Below are 13,595 nucleotides of genomic sequence, written 5' to 3'. Positions count from 1 at the left end.
ATGGGTAAAATGGCTTAAATCTGCAGATAAAAGCAGAAATTCTTTAAGTACTAGAAATTTATGGGAAAGGTATATGGAGCTTATTAACAACAGCAATGGCCCTGATAAAACAATCTAACTGGTGCTTTTCAGTCATTCTTAGTACCAGACTTCTAATATGGCCAACAATAATTTGAATTACAATGGCAATCTGAGAGTTATTGTTTTCTTCAACATATGCTGCTCACTAAGCATATAAAAGCATTATTTGAAGATTGATTTATAGATTTAAAAATATTTGGAAACTAACAAGATTCTTTACATATGTTTAAAAGAAAAAAAGTATTTTTTTTGCTCCCAAAATGCCTCTACCTCATGTTATTTTTTGTGTAATCTACTAGTTACTATATGTTAACCCATTTTACCAAAAATCAATGTTTTGTTTCTTCGTAGTGAACCCCATGCACGGTTCTATGCAGCTCAGATAGTGCTAACATTCGAGTACCTCCATTCACTAGACCTCATCTACAGAGATCTAAAACCTGAAAATCTCTTAATTGACCACCAAGGTTATATCCAGGTATGACTTGAACACATTATGTGTAATTTATTTGAGAACATACTAGGTAAGAAGTTATATATATTTAACCACAACTACCAAGATTGGATTTTTTTTTTCCTTTGAGGGAGACAGTTCTTCCTAATAGCTTAAATTGAGTTAACAGTTCTGTTGCTATTACAGAGGACCAAAAGTTCCATCAAAGATAGCGCCTGTTTATATCTCCTTTAGCTGTGAACTGTGCACAGGTTGTGCACAGGCTCCTGCCTAAAGAAAGAATAGCCAAATTTGTGAGTATTCACTTAGTGCCAGGCAGTGTTCTAAGTGTTCACATGTGTCACCTCTTTTGATTTTGATAACAGTATGAAATGTAAATACTATTGTTGTTCTCATTTTAAGGTTAATGAAACTAAGATACTGCAAGGTCACGCAGGTGGAGCATAATTTAAATCCCATCAGCTTGTCCTGAGACTATGCTTTTTAACTCTACAGTGCAGTTAGCAGAGGAGCCCCAGCTACCCAATACTGGACTGGTGGCAGTGTTTCCTTTCCATTTCTACTCTCCTTTTTACACAGTTATTAAGATCCTCCCAATGATGCTTTTGCACCTTCTGATGGTATAATTAAGGGCAGAAGACAGTGTTGGACTTCAGGAACACTTCTGGCACTGCTTCATATTTATTGAAACTTCTTTTTGGTTTATTTGTTTCGTTGAGTCAGGGAACCGTTTTCCACATTGGTGTTGCTTTAATCTTTATTCACTAAATAGTGGCCTTAATGGATTAGTCTCAATTACACTGACTTAATTTTTTTTTCAAGGTGTTAATTTTAACCCTGATTTTTAACTTTCAACTTAGGTACAGTAAATACATTTATTATGAAATAACAAATGTTTATAGGCTTTTTGTCTTTTATAGGTCACAGACTTTGGGTTTGCCAAAAGAGTTAAAGGCAGAACTTGGACATTATGTGGCACTCCAGAATATTTGGCTCCAGAAATAATTCTCAGCAAGGTATATTTATAGTATCATTATGTAAGAAGTAAAAATATAAGGCATGCATCACTGTGGACTTTTTTTTTTCTTTTAAGTTATGATCTAATTTTACATGTTTATTTAATCTAAATATGAATTTAGATCTTTGTGTATAATTACTAAAAATCAATTATTTAGAGTCTCCCACTAATCTCATAAGCTGTTGATTTTAACTCTAGAGCTGAGAGAATTAGTTTAAATAAATATGGTCTTTAGATCCATGTTTTGAAACCAGAAGCATAGCCTTTTCATAATTATTCCCAGTAACAGGAGGGCAGAGAGTCTTTGCTCTGGGTTACACCAAGAGGCAAATTAAAAATGATATATATGTACTAGTTGTCTATTCTTCCTTTTGTTAGGTAGTTAGAATGAGCGCTTTAATGTCCGTTGCTTCAAATTTTTATTAAGAAGAGACAGAACAGAGGAGATTACACTCCCCTAACACATTGTTTCAATTTTACCACATAAGTGGAAAAAACGTATGTGAATTACTTTTTAAAATTTTAGTTTAAAAATAGAAACATTACAGCAGTTAAATAGTTATAATCTTATTGAAGACAGTTCTACTTTTTCTAAACAGTGAAAATATGGTGAGAGAAATTTTTAATCATTTCTAAAAGGGTAGTTTAACTTTCATTTTCCTTTCTACTTCCATCCCTTGGTGGTAAAAGCTAGAAAGGAGAAACTGATAGTAATGGCTCAGACAGGAGCCAGGAAAGAGAAAAGGATAAGATATATACATTGATATTTATACACTGATTAACTACCCTCTGAATTGAAATTTGGCTAGCTGCTGAAGTGTTAGAATAAGAGAATTCTTTCAGCTTTCCTTTTATTATCTTTCATAATTTAAATCATCTATAACTTTTAATCTTTTATAATTAAATGTCATTGCCACTAACATTTCTTTAAGTACATTTAACAGATAATGTAATGCCACTGTAAACACCAAAACTTGAAAAAATGTGTGTGTGTGTGTGTATAGAAATAGATATTCATTGTCTGAAATTTGGGAAATATAGAAAACTATAAAGAAAGAATGAAAAAACTTTCAATCTCACTACCCAGAGGTAGCCTTTTTAAAAAACATTTCAATATATTTTTCTATGCATGTTTCAGTGAATGTACAATTTTGTATTCAGCTTTTCTCACTTGAGTAATAATTATCCTGCAAATGTGATTTAATTGCTTATTTTAAAATGCACCATTTTGTATTTTGTCATTCTTCTGTTGTTGAGTAGTCAACTTGTTTCCCTTTTTTTCTTTTGTAAATGACTGTGATAAATGTCTTTGTCCATAAAGCTTTTTTCTGTATTTTGAATTATTTTTAGGATAGATTCCTAAAAGTGAAATTACAGGGTCAGAGAATATGAACATTTTTAAGGTTTTCAATACATATTGCCAAAGGACTTTCCAAAAAGATTGTAACATTTTACACTTCTCAGCAATGTTTGAGGAGTATCTGTTTCACCACACTTTCTCCAGCATTGGGTATTCTTGTTTTAAAAGATCATTATTAATTTGATAGATAGTAACTGATATCTCATTATTTTAAGTCTCATGACTTTGATGATTACATTTTTTAATGCTTAATAACCATTTGGTATTGCTTTGTGTGTATGTCTGAGTCATTAGTTCATGTCCTTTGCCCATTTATCTATTATAATTTAGTTTTTCTTATTGATTTAATTTTCTTTAGGGTATTAAAAGCGCCTGGCATACTTATTATAAACATTAGCACACATCTAAAACAGAAATCAGAACTTCGCAAAAGGATCTACTTTAACATTATATGCTTTCGTTATAGCAAAAAACATTGTAATTACATTATTAGTGAGTTGCATTTAAAGAAAAGCATAGTTAATGCCCATTTCTATTAGCAAAACAAAGTGTTATCCCTATTTTACTAGTCTCTCTCTCTTTAAAAACATATAGAAGCAAGAAATAAAAAGACAAATAGAATCTCTATATCATTATATTTTAACCAGTAATTTGAAAATAAAATTATTTGTAAAGCTAAAATTTTAACGAAAAGTTGGAATAGTGGGAGTGGTGAAGGTAATTAAGTGGGTAGACCAAAAGATCTAGCAAGAACTCAGCTCATTTCTCTCCATGATAAAGTTGTATTTTTTTCCCCCATAATCTTTTATGCCAATTGACACTGATTATAGTTTATCAAACTTTATATAAACATATTAATTTTTTTCTTATTTTCTTATCAATACTTCTAGATCTTCATTTTAGTAAGTTTAACATGAAAAGAAAAACCCAATTAAGAATAACCTTAGAATTGTGCATTTGGTTTATAACACACTTTTATATTCATTATTTCCTTTCACTTGTAGTCCCCATAAAACTCCATGAATTAGTTATCTTTCCTGTATACCTTTTAGAGATGAGAAACAAAAACAGTGGATGGATAAAGTTTACTTAAATATTTACATTCATTAGGTTCCACATTAAGCTTTTAGTTTTAATAAGATCTGATGGGATTATCCCTAATATATTCACCCTCCTAAACCCACCAATATATTTTGATAAATACTGTAGCATTTATCATGAAGTACAATATCTACTCTCATTTCAAAACTTTTGACCTTTCTTAAGTATTTCCTAGAAAATCTGATTCATAATATTACACAATAGATTAGGCTTTAAGAGGTAATTTCATCCAATTCCCTTCCTAATGTTGAACAAAAACTAAATTATCTCAATTAAATAGGGCAATTTTATTGTCTCTAATATTCTTAATGATTTTAGGAAGAAGATTTAATAGTATTTCTTAATATTCAGTTTCAATATCTGGAATATATTTTCTTTTTTATTTTATCCTGAATAACTGCTCAGCAACTGCCTTTTTAAAAATTTCATATGCTTGAAGATCATTTTGAAATAATTTGACTTCATTCTCCTCTGAGTGAATTAAGTAATGATTGCCATTTGGTGTTGGTTTATCTTAGGGCTACAATAAGGCAGTGGATTGGTGGGCATTAGGAGTGTTAATCTATGAAATGGCGGCTGGCTACCCCCCATTCTTTGCAGACCAACCAATTCAAATTTATGAAAAAATTGTTTCTGGAAAGGTAAGTAATATATTTTATTATTCCTTAATTATTTATTATCTCTCTACATGAGTTTTAAGCATTATAGATTGAAACTATTTGATACCATCTGGATATTACCCTAAATTGGGAAAAATATAGAAATATCCATAGAGTCTGCCCTTATATCTAGCACTCATTTAAGATACAGTAAATATTGAATCATTGAAGTCTTTTAGGTAAAAAAGGGCAATTTTACAAATAATAACAAAATAATAAAGCAATTTCCATCATTATTATTATTATCAGTTATAAAATATAGGATCATAGCCATAGTTCTATCTCTCTTCAGATAAATAAAAATTGTTAGTTACTTCATGTTGATATCTGCTTGGAGAGAAGTTTTAGGGGCTGTTTTTATATACCCTTGGTTTTTTATTTTTTTTTTTTTTTTTTTTTTTTTTTTTTTACCCTTGGTTTTTTAGAAGAGACTTGTTTAAATTATGTGAAACAACACAAAATTGAAAATAATTATAAAATGTGTGTGCTACATCATTTCAGTCGTGTCCAACTCTGCAACCCCATGGTCTGTAGCCCTCCAGGCTCCTTTTGTCCATGGAATTCTCCAGGCAAGAATACTGGAGTAGGTCGCCATGCCCTTTTCCAGGGGATCTTCTGGGCCCAGACATCAAACCTGCGTCTCTTATGTCTCCTACAGTGGCAGGCGGGTTCTTTACCACTCGCTCCACCTGGGAAGCCCCAATTTTAGAATAGATAAGCCTTTTAAGATGAGAATTCAAAGAAATGATGTTAATGGTTTTTCACATTAATATGATTATAATTGCCATTGATCTTTAGCAAATGAGGAAATAACATTAGTTTTTCTTGAATATGAGTAGATATACTATAAGTTGGGGTATCTTACATTTTGAAGTACTATACTAACCTTTCTTCTTTTGCATTTATAATTCCTAATTTTGTTTTCCAAAAATATTTTGTTTAAAGTCAGCCATAGACTCTTGTCTTAGCTCATACCTCTGGTCCTTTTTAAAAATACTGCTGTCAGTTTAAGTAGAGATGAGCCTGATTCTTCCCACCACGACGAAAAGAAACTAAGCTTTCAAAAATTCCTGGAAGACCTTCTATACATTTTTTACAGAATTCATGGGAAGGAAGTTTCCTCCTTTTTCTTATTCCTCCATGTGGTATGCTCTATTAGTTTTTGTTCGTTTGCTTGCTTGCTTTTGATCATATAACATCAATCTTGACATGACATTACCTTGAGATGTGATTCAGTTGGCTGTTTTGTATGTTGTGACTTTCTAAACTTCCCTGGTGGCTCAGATGGTAAAGAATCTGCCTGCAATGCTGGAGACCCAGGTTCTAATCCTTGGGCTTGGAAGATCCTCTGGAGAAGGGGATGGCTACCCACTCCAGTATTCTTGCCTGGGAAATCCCATGGACAGAGGAGCCTGGTGGGCCCAAGTCCATGGGGTTGCAAAGAGTTAGATATATCTAAGTGACTAAACAACAACAATATCAAGGCGGAAATTAATTTGATCAAACTCTTAAAGAATCTGGAAAGTGATAGAAAAAAATCTCTATTTCTTTGTATCTCAACCAGATTCATCCTCTATATTTAGTATGAAAGTTAGCATTCATGAACTTAAAATTTATAATGTCAGCTATTCAAAAGGTACCCTGATTATTCATAATGTAGTTATTTTTTTTTACCAAGACTCAAATTTAAATTATGGATGCTGCATAGCTAGAGCTTTAGGGATAAGACACAAATAGGATGAGTCTCTCCAGCCACCTAGAACCCACATCTCAACACAGTATTGTTCCATATGTCATAGTGTATATGCAGTCTACAGAGATCACAAGATTTTCAGTTCTATTTTACTGCATTTTAAGGGGGAAAGTTCTATGTTGTGACAGTGTTCACAAACTAGGGGACTTACTAAAGAGCACATACTTAAACTATGTCGAAGGTAAAAAATGAATACCTCTTACAGATAATTAAGCTAGGTATTGAAAGATTTACACTAAAGTAATATAGAAGGCAGAATGAAATATTTAGGTAATTAAGTATTACTCCTGTCCTTGCTACACTTGTAGATCTCTAGGCTTCCAATTTTTTATCTTTGTAATTGCTTTCACCCAAAAGAATATTAAAAGTCAAAAGGACTTTTGAGATTAACAAAAATATCAAGAAACATTAATAGACAAAGCAGTGATTTATTTTTTTAAGAATTTGAGAAGTAATTATGTAACATCTCAAGAGAAAATAAAGACCAAAGGCTATATACTAAAATACTTTTAAATAACTAAATGGGAGAAGTGTATTTTACTAATACAAAGACTAAGAGTGCAGAAATTATAGTAATATTTCCAAATAATTTATTTACAGTTGATTACAAAGTTCCTGCTTAAACATCTTTAACTTCATAGTGAAAGTGGCTCAGTTGTGTCTAACTCTTTGCAACCCCATGGACTGTAGCCTGTCAGGCTCCTCTGTCCATGGAATTCTCTAGGCAAGAATATTGGAGTGGGTAGCCATTCCCTTCTCCAGGGGATCTTCCCAACGCAGAGATCAAACCCAGGTCTCCTGCATTGCAGGCAGATTCTTTACCATCTGAGCCTCCAGGGAAACTTCATAGGAGAAGTCAAATTTTCTGACAAGGATGCTATTGTCATAACTAAATTTTATTCACTTAGGAAAACTACTTTCATTAAAACAAGTGTATCTTCATCTGTGTGAATAGGCCTCTTTTTGTCAATCATTGTACACTGTAAAATTTTTTTGTCTATTTATGAATATGTTCATATCAAACTTTAACATTTAGGATCCAATGTTAGTATAAAATTTAAATCTGCATATATTCTAAAATTATAACAGTTTAAATCCTGGTCATCTTAGAAGAGCAGGAACATAAAATTTTAAATCACAATATCTGACTTTTTTTCTTTTTTATTAAATATGATAAGGTGTTTGGTGTACTGCTGTTTTTAACTAAAGGTACCAGATTATCTCTCCCCATAATGGATATAGAGTTGTTTTCATTTCTTATTATCTTTTCTCATCTAAAGTAGAATTCATGAAAATAAAATATTATTATTGAGTGATCTCTAGGATCTGTATTTAAATATGAAATCATGTTCACATTTTCCACTAAAACCATCTGTTTCAGCACTTAGATTCAAACTAGAAGTTGTCCCTATCCACATTATAAAGCATTATTGTCTCTCTGTTTAGCAGCTAAAAGTCAAATTGGAGATTAACTTGTTTTCAAATTTTTTAATTGTTCAGGTCATTGATAATCCAGTTTTGGTCTTACAGATCCTATATTTGTATTTAAAATTTCTTAATGGTTTTAGTGATGTCAAATATTTAAAGACATACTTTTCATTCAGAATTTTTCTGATTTTTTTTAAAAAGCATGTTATTTTATGCAACAGTATTTTATGATGAGTATATTTTTGAAACCATGTTATTAATATAAAGATTATAGGAATCATTGACTTATAAAAGTTCAAATAAGTTTAATAAAATGATTAGTTCACTAACATATGTGTATTTGAACATTAGATTGTTACATTCTTTCTCTATTTACAGTATTTTAGCTCAAACTGATATTTTTCAATGCACGGAAAGATGATCAATCAGCTTGTTAGATTCTCTCCTACGCATATTTTGCCTTTAATAAAAAACAGAGTAGGTGGTATTTAAATGTCAAATTATCCATACAGTATTAAGATTCAGGTTTAGAAATGCCTAGTTAACAGAAAACTCTTATAATTCCCACATTGACTATGCCTCATCCTAGCAATACATATGCTGAGTTTCTGTATATAGTCTTTAAATTTAATACTTCAGTGCCATATACTCTATAACAAGAATCAGTGATGGTTTCCACAGCAACTCTATCTGGCTTCATTACTCTTAGAAATGCAAAAGTTAACACTGTACTGAAAAATGATATTTGCAAATAAGGTGGCAAGCGAGTAATAGCTGTGTGAAAACCAAGAATTTTTTATTTATGTAATTAAAAAAAAATTCTTAGCTCCTAAAGTATTATTCCATTTTTAATGACCACCAAATATGTACAAGAAGACACTATACAAAATATCAAGTTAGAAACCTAGGTATACACAGAATAACCAAAAAGAATTGGTTAATTTTTTTTCCTGAAGGGCCATCCACGTTCACATGAAGTGAAGTATGGTTGATTAGCAGCCAAATGACTATTCCCTTTTGTGTCTAGGGTCCCCAAGATGACCCCCAGGTTAAGTGATTCACTAGGAAGATTCACAAAGTTCATCATATAGGGGTAGTCAGGGAATGAATATCTTACATTGTAATAAGTACCTTCATTGTAAGCTATCTTACAAGAAAGTTTATAAAGTGAAATCAACAAAGGGAAAAGACGTTTATGGTAATGTCCAGAGGAAACCAGCACAAACTTTCGAGTCCTTGCCCAAAGGAGTCAGAAGGCAAACTTTATTTCTCCAGCAATGAATTTTGGCAACATGGATAAAATGTTGTCTACCGGGGAAGTACAGTAAAGCCTCAAAGCCCAAGGATTTTATTGGAATCATATATACATCTTCTATTTGGCACATACCAGAATCTGAGATTCCCACAACAAAAGCAAATGTTCAGCATAACCCATATCGTTTGTAGTACATCTAGGTGCAGTGCGCCACTCGTGTCACTTAGGGAAATTTCTTTTCAGTTTCTGGAACTGTGACCATTCCAATTCGCAAATACCTGCCAAGGGCCCAACTTGCTGACAGGCCTTCCTCAAGGGTAGCATTCTCAAGCCTGCTATATTATCTCTTTTCTGTATATTCCTAAATAACATACACATATGCAGATATACCACTTCGCTTTTTCGGAGGCTCCACTGCTAATACTTTTTTGAGAAATTAAAATGCCATTTTTTATTTGACCATGGCTATAGTCAAAGACACTTATAGTACTCAGTAGTTATTTTCATAAAATACAAAAGCAGTTACACTATATGCATAAAATCCAGGGCAGTTTTTTAACACCTTGCTGTGAACATTTAAAATTCTTAATACCTGCTGTGAGACAGTCCTTACCTTAGGAGTCCTATGGGCAAATGATTGCATTTCTGCAACCATCTGAATTCATTATATCTATGCACTGTTTCTGCATAGGTGAGAATAGATCAGAGAGCCCACAATCATGGTACTAATATAAGTATTTTGTTAATGTCCTAGATGTTTCTTTTTATGTATATAGGATCCAGTCCTGTGAGACTGAGTCCTATGAGATAGTGTGGAACTTAGCACCATATCTGCTAGAAAGTATGTATGAAAAGTTATGTGTTCTGAAAAGTTAACTAATGTGTATGCTCAGTTTTGCTAGATAATTTTTTAACTAGGATCATAGGTTTCTTAGAGCTATACTAATTTAGAGAGAGAATTTCTTAAAATTTATCCCAGTATGGAATGTGGGCAGAAGTTGACAGATTATTGACTGTGTACAAACTCTTTTGAGTTATTTAAGCCCAGTAAATTTTGTCCTGATGCAGGATAAAATGTTACTAGTTGAATAGTCTTTTCCTCCATAACTGCAGAAGAATAGCAGTAAAAGTTTTCTCCTCTTCAATCAGAGATAAACTTTGTAATTTCTGTGATTGAGCTAAAAGTAGACAAATTTGACTTTTGTCTCACTTTGTTTCTAAAATTAAAAAAGAGTGAATTTAAATCATCCTGTTTGGATGGATACTATAATAACATGCACTGATTTTCTTCTTGGATATAACTTCCTCTTAAATTTTTAGAAGGTAATAGTTATTCCTAAAACCAAAATGCACAAGACTTTATAATTGATATTACAGCTGAACAAATATTCAGTTGTTTGCTCAGTTCAAAATTAATTTCATAGTTATTTTAACACATTGTGTAATATAATTTTACAAAGTTAAGAAGGTATCAGCTATATTCATAATTTTGTCCTTATAAAACAATGCTTTAGCTGTCTATTTGCTCCCTCACTCTATCAAATTTAAGTGCCTTAAGAGAATTTGTTTGTTGTACAAATTTAAAAGGTGGAGCATGAGAAAAGAAGAAAAGAGGAACTTATTATACTCTGCAGTGACTTTTCTAGTACACTCTGTCCTTGAGTCGACTGGAAACATAATAATAAATATTGCTGACTTCTAGGTTCCTTTTTTGAATCGGAAATTCAGCTTCAGATCATTAAGATATTACTCTAAAATGAAACATGTATTGAATTAGTGCCTGTAAGATACTAGGCCAGTTTCACAGGGAATTCCCTGGCAGTCCACTGGGTAGGACTTGGTGATTTCACTGCTGTAGTACTCAATTGCTCAGTCATGTCTGACTATGTGATCACATGGACTGTAGTCCACCAGGCTCCTCTGCCCATGGGATTTTCTAGGCAAGAATACTGGAGTGGGTTGCCATTTCCTTCTCCATCACTGCCATAGACCCAGGTTCAATTCCTAGTCAGGGAACTAAGATCTCACAAGACATACAGCATGGCCGGAAAAAGAAAAGGCAGTTTCATAAAAGTTACCTAATTTCTTTTCATACCTGCCAGATGAAATATACTTTTATCATTTTACGGATGAGATAAGTGAGGTTATCTCACTTATCAGAAAGGTAAAAGTTTGCCTAAAGTATAAAGAACTAGAGTTGGGATTGGAACCCAGGTATTCCTTCTACCAAAGAAATAGCTTAGTAGAATTCTTGAGATGACAAGAATGTTCCATTTGATTTAGTTTAACTCCCTTATTCTATATGTAGGTAAATCAGGGCTCTGAATAGCCCAAAGATAAAAGCTGCTGCTGCTGCTAAGTTGCTTCAGTCGTGTATGACTCTGTGCAACCCTATGGAGAGCAGCCCACCAGGCTCCTCCATCCACAGGATTCTCTAGGCAAGAATACCGGAGTGGGTTGCCATTTCCTTCTCCAAGATAAAAGCCAGTTAGTGGCAAAGCAAGAAATAGAATCTAGTTCAGTGGTTTATTCATTACTCCTTCATTTGGCTTCAGTGACTCTTCATGATCTTAGCTTTATTCCTGAATTACTCATGTTTCCTTTTTTTTTAAATTGGCTTAAGGAAACATAATTCTCATGAAACTCTTTAAAAAGGGGATGCTAGTATGCTTGGATTTATATCCTCATTCTTTTTCTTTTAATTTTTAAAATTTATTTTAGTGGGAGTATAATTGCTTTGGCCACCTCATTCGAAGAGTTGACTCATTGGAAAAGACCCTGATGCTGAGAGGGATTGAGGGCAGGAGGAGAAGGGGATGATATACAATGAGATGGCTGAATGGCATCACCAATTCTATGGACATGAATTTGAGTGAACTCTGGGAGTTGGTGATGGACAGGGAGGCCAGGCGTGCTGCGATTCATGGGGTCGCAAAGAGTCGGACACGACTGAGCAACTGAACTGAACTGACTGAATTGCTTTACAATGTTGTGTTAGTTTCTGCTGTACAGCAACGTGAATCAGCTATATATGTGCATATATCACTACCCTCTACTCATCTTTCCTTCTAAATCTCTCTGGCTTGATCTTCTTTTTTTGCACATCTTTCATTGGTGGTCACATCCTCTGTATAACTTTTAATACTAGCTATAAAGAAAGAAATTGAAGTCACTCAGTTGTATCTGACTCTTTGTGACCCCATGAACTGTAGCCTACCAGGCTCCTCCATCCATGGAATTTTCCAGACAAGAGTACTGGAGTGGGTTGCCATTTCCTTCTCCAGGGGATCTTCCCAACGCAGGGATCGAACCCAGGGCTCCCGCATTGCAGACAGACCATCTGAGCCACCAGGGAAGCTTAATACTAGCTATACGTGACTCGTAAGTTACATAATTTTGTATCCAACTTCTGAGATCTCCACTCAGAGGTCTAATAAATATCTCAAATTCAACCTGTCTAAAACTGACAGATTTTTGTTTTCCTTAGCAAATCTCTTCCTCCCACCATCTTTCCCATCTCATTTGATGGCAGCATCATCCTTTCAGTTACTTTCAGCTACTCAGGCCAAAACACCCCAACGTTCTCAATCCATGTTTGATGCATAGGAAAACCATATTGCCTCTATCTTTAGAATATGCACAGAATTCAGCTACTTTTACCACCTCCACTGATACTGCTCTCTTTTGAGTCACTAGAGTGGTTCTTTAAAAAACATTGTCAGATCTTGTTACTCCTTTCAGAACCTTGCAATGACCCCCATTTTCTTCAGAGTAAAAATTTAAAGACCTTACAAAGAAAGGTTTTGCCAGGAATGATGGATGACAACATTTTTAGAAGGTCACGTTTGTTGCTAAGTTTCTTTCTCACTAGAATGTGAACACTGTGGAGGCAGGAATCTTTGCCTTACTTTGGTTTTTCTACTATACCCCAAGCACATCTGTGCCTAGCATATAGATGGTATTGAATCAGTGTTTGTTGAATTTAAGTCCATGCATTTGTTGGATATTTATTAAGCCCATAGTATATGAGCAGTGCTAGATACAGCAAATCAGTTGCGGCCTCTGCCTTCATGAAGCTTTCATGAAATAGATGCCCACTCTCAGAGGTACCAGTTCAGTTGGTCTTCTGTGTATTCCAATTATATGTATATTTTTTAAATTACTTCAGATGATTTTCATGCACATCATGTATTGAAAGCTTATGTGTGTGTACCTCACTACAGAAGTAGATTTATTATTATGAATATATCATTAGGAAACTCAGAACTAACTTGGTCTCTAAAGGTTGAAAAAGAATCCTAAACAGGAAATATTAGAGGATAAACATCCAGTAAACACTTTAAGGAGCACATACTGCACAAAGCGCTCTTTCATGTTAAATGATCCTAGTTTCCAATAACTTCACCACTTAGATCCACCGGTTTAATGGGGTTAGACTGTCTCTTTTCCAAATCTATCTCTTTACAGCTGCTTTCACATTTTTTGC

General features: G+C 33.5%; 1 protein-coding gene across 1 annotated transcript in view; it reads left to right on the top strand.

The window, feature by feature from the left end:
* Nucleotides 1–13,595, top strand: part of PRKACB (protein kinase cAMP-activated catalytic subunit beta) — a 142,141-nt gene that overhangs the window by 113,924 nt on the left and 14,622 nt on the right. The window contains exons 6-8 of the mRNA XM_052636692.1: nt 433–559; nt 1,456–1,551; nt 4,533–4,655. Coding sequence (XP_052492652.1) covers nt 433–559; nt 1,456–1,551; nt 4,533–4,655 — 346 coding nt within the window. The remainder of the gene's footprint in view (nt 1–432; nt 560–1,455; nt 1,552–4,532; nt 4,656–13,595) is intronic.

This window comes from Budorcas taxicolor, chromosome 3 (assembly GCF_023091745.1).
Source record: "Budorcas taxicolor isolate Tak-1 chromosome 3, Takin1.1, whole genome shotgun sequence".
Taxonomy (NCBI): domain Eukaryota; kingdom Metazoa; phylum Chordata; class Mammalia; order Artiodactyla; family Bovidae; genus Budorcas; species Budorcas taxicolor.
The sequence above is the reverse complement of the archived record's forward strand: the minus strand, read 5'-3'. Positions and strand labels throughout refer to the sequence as shown.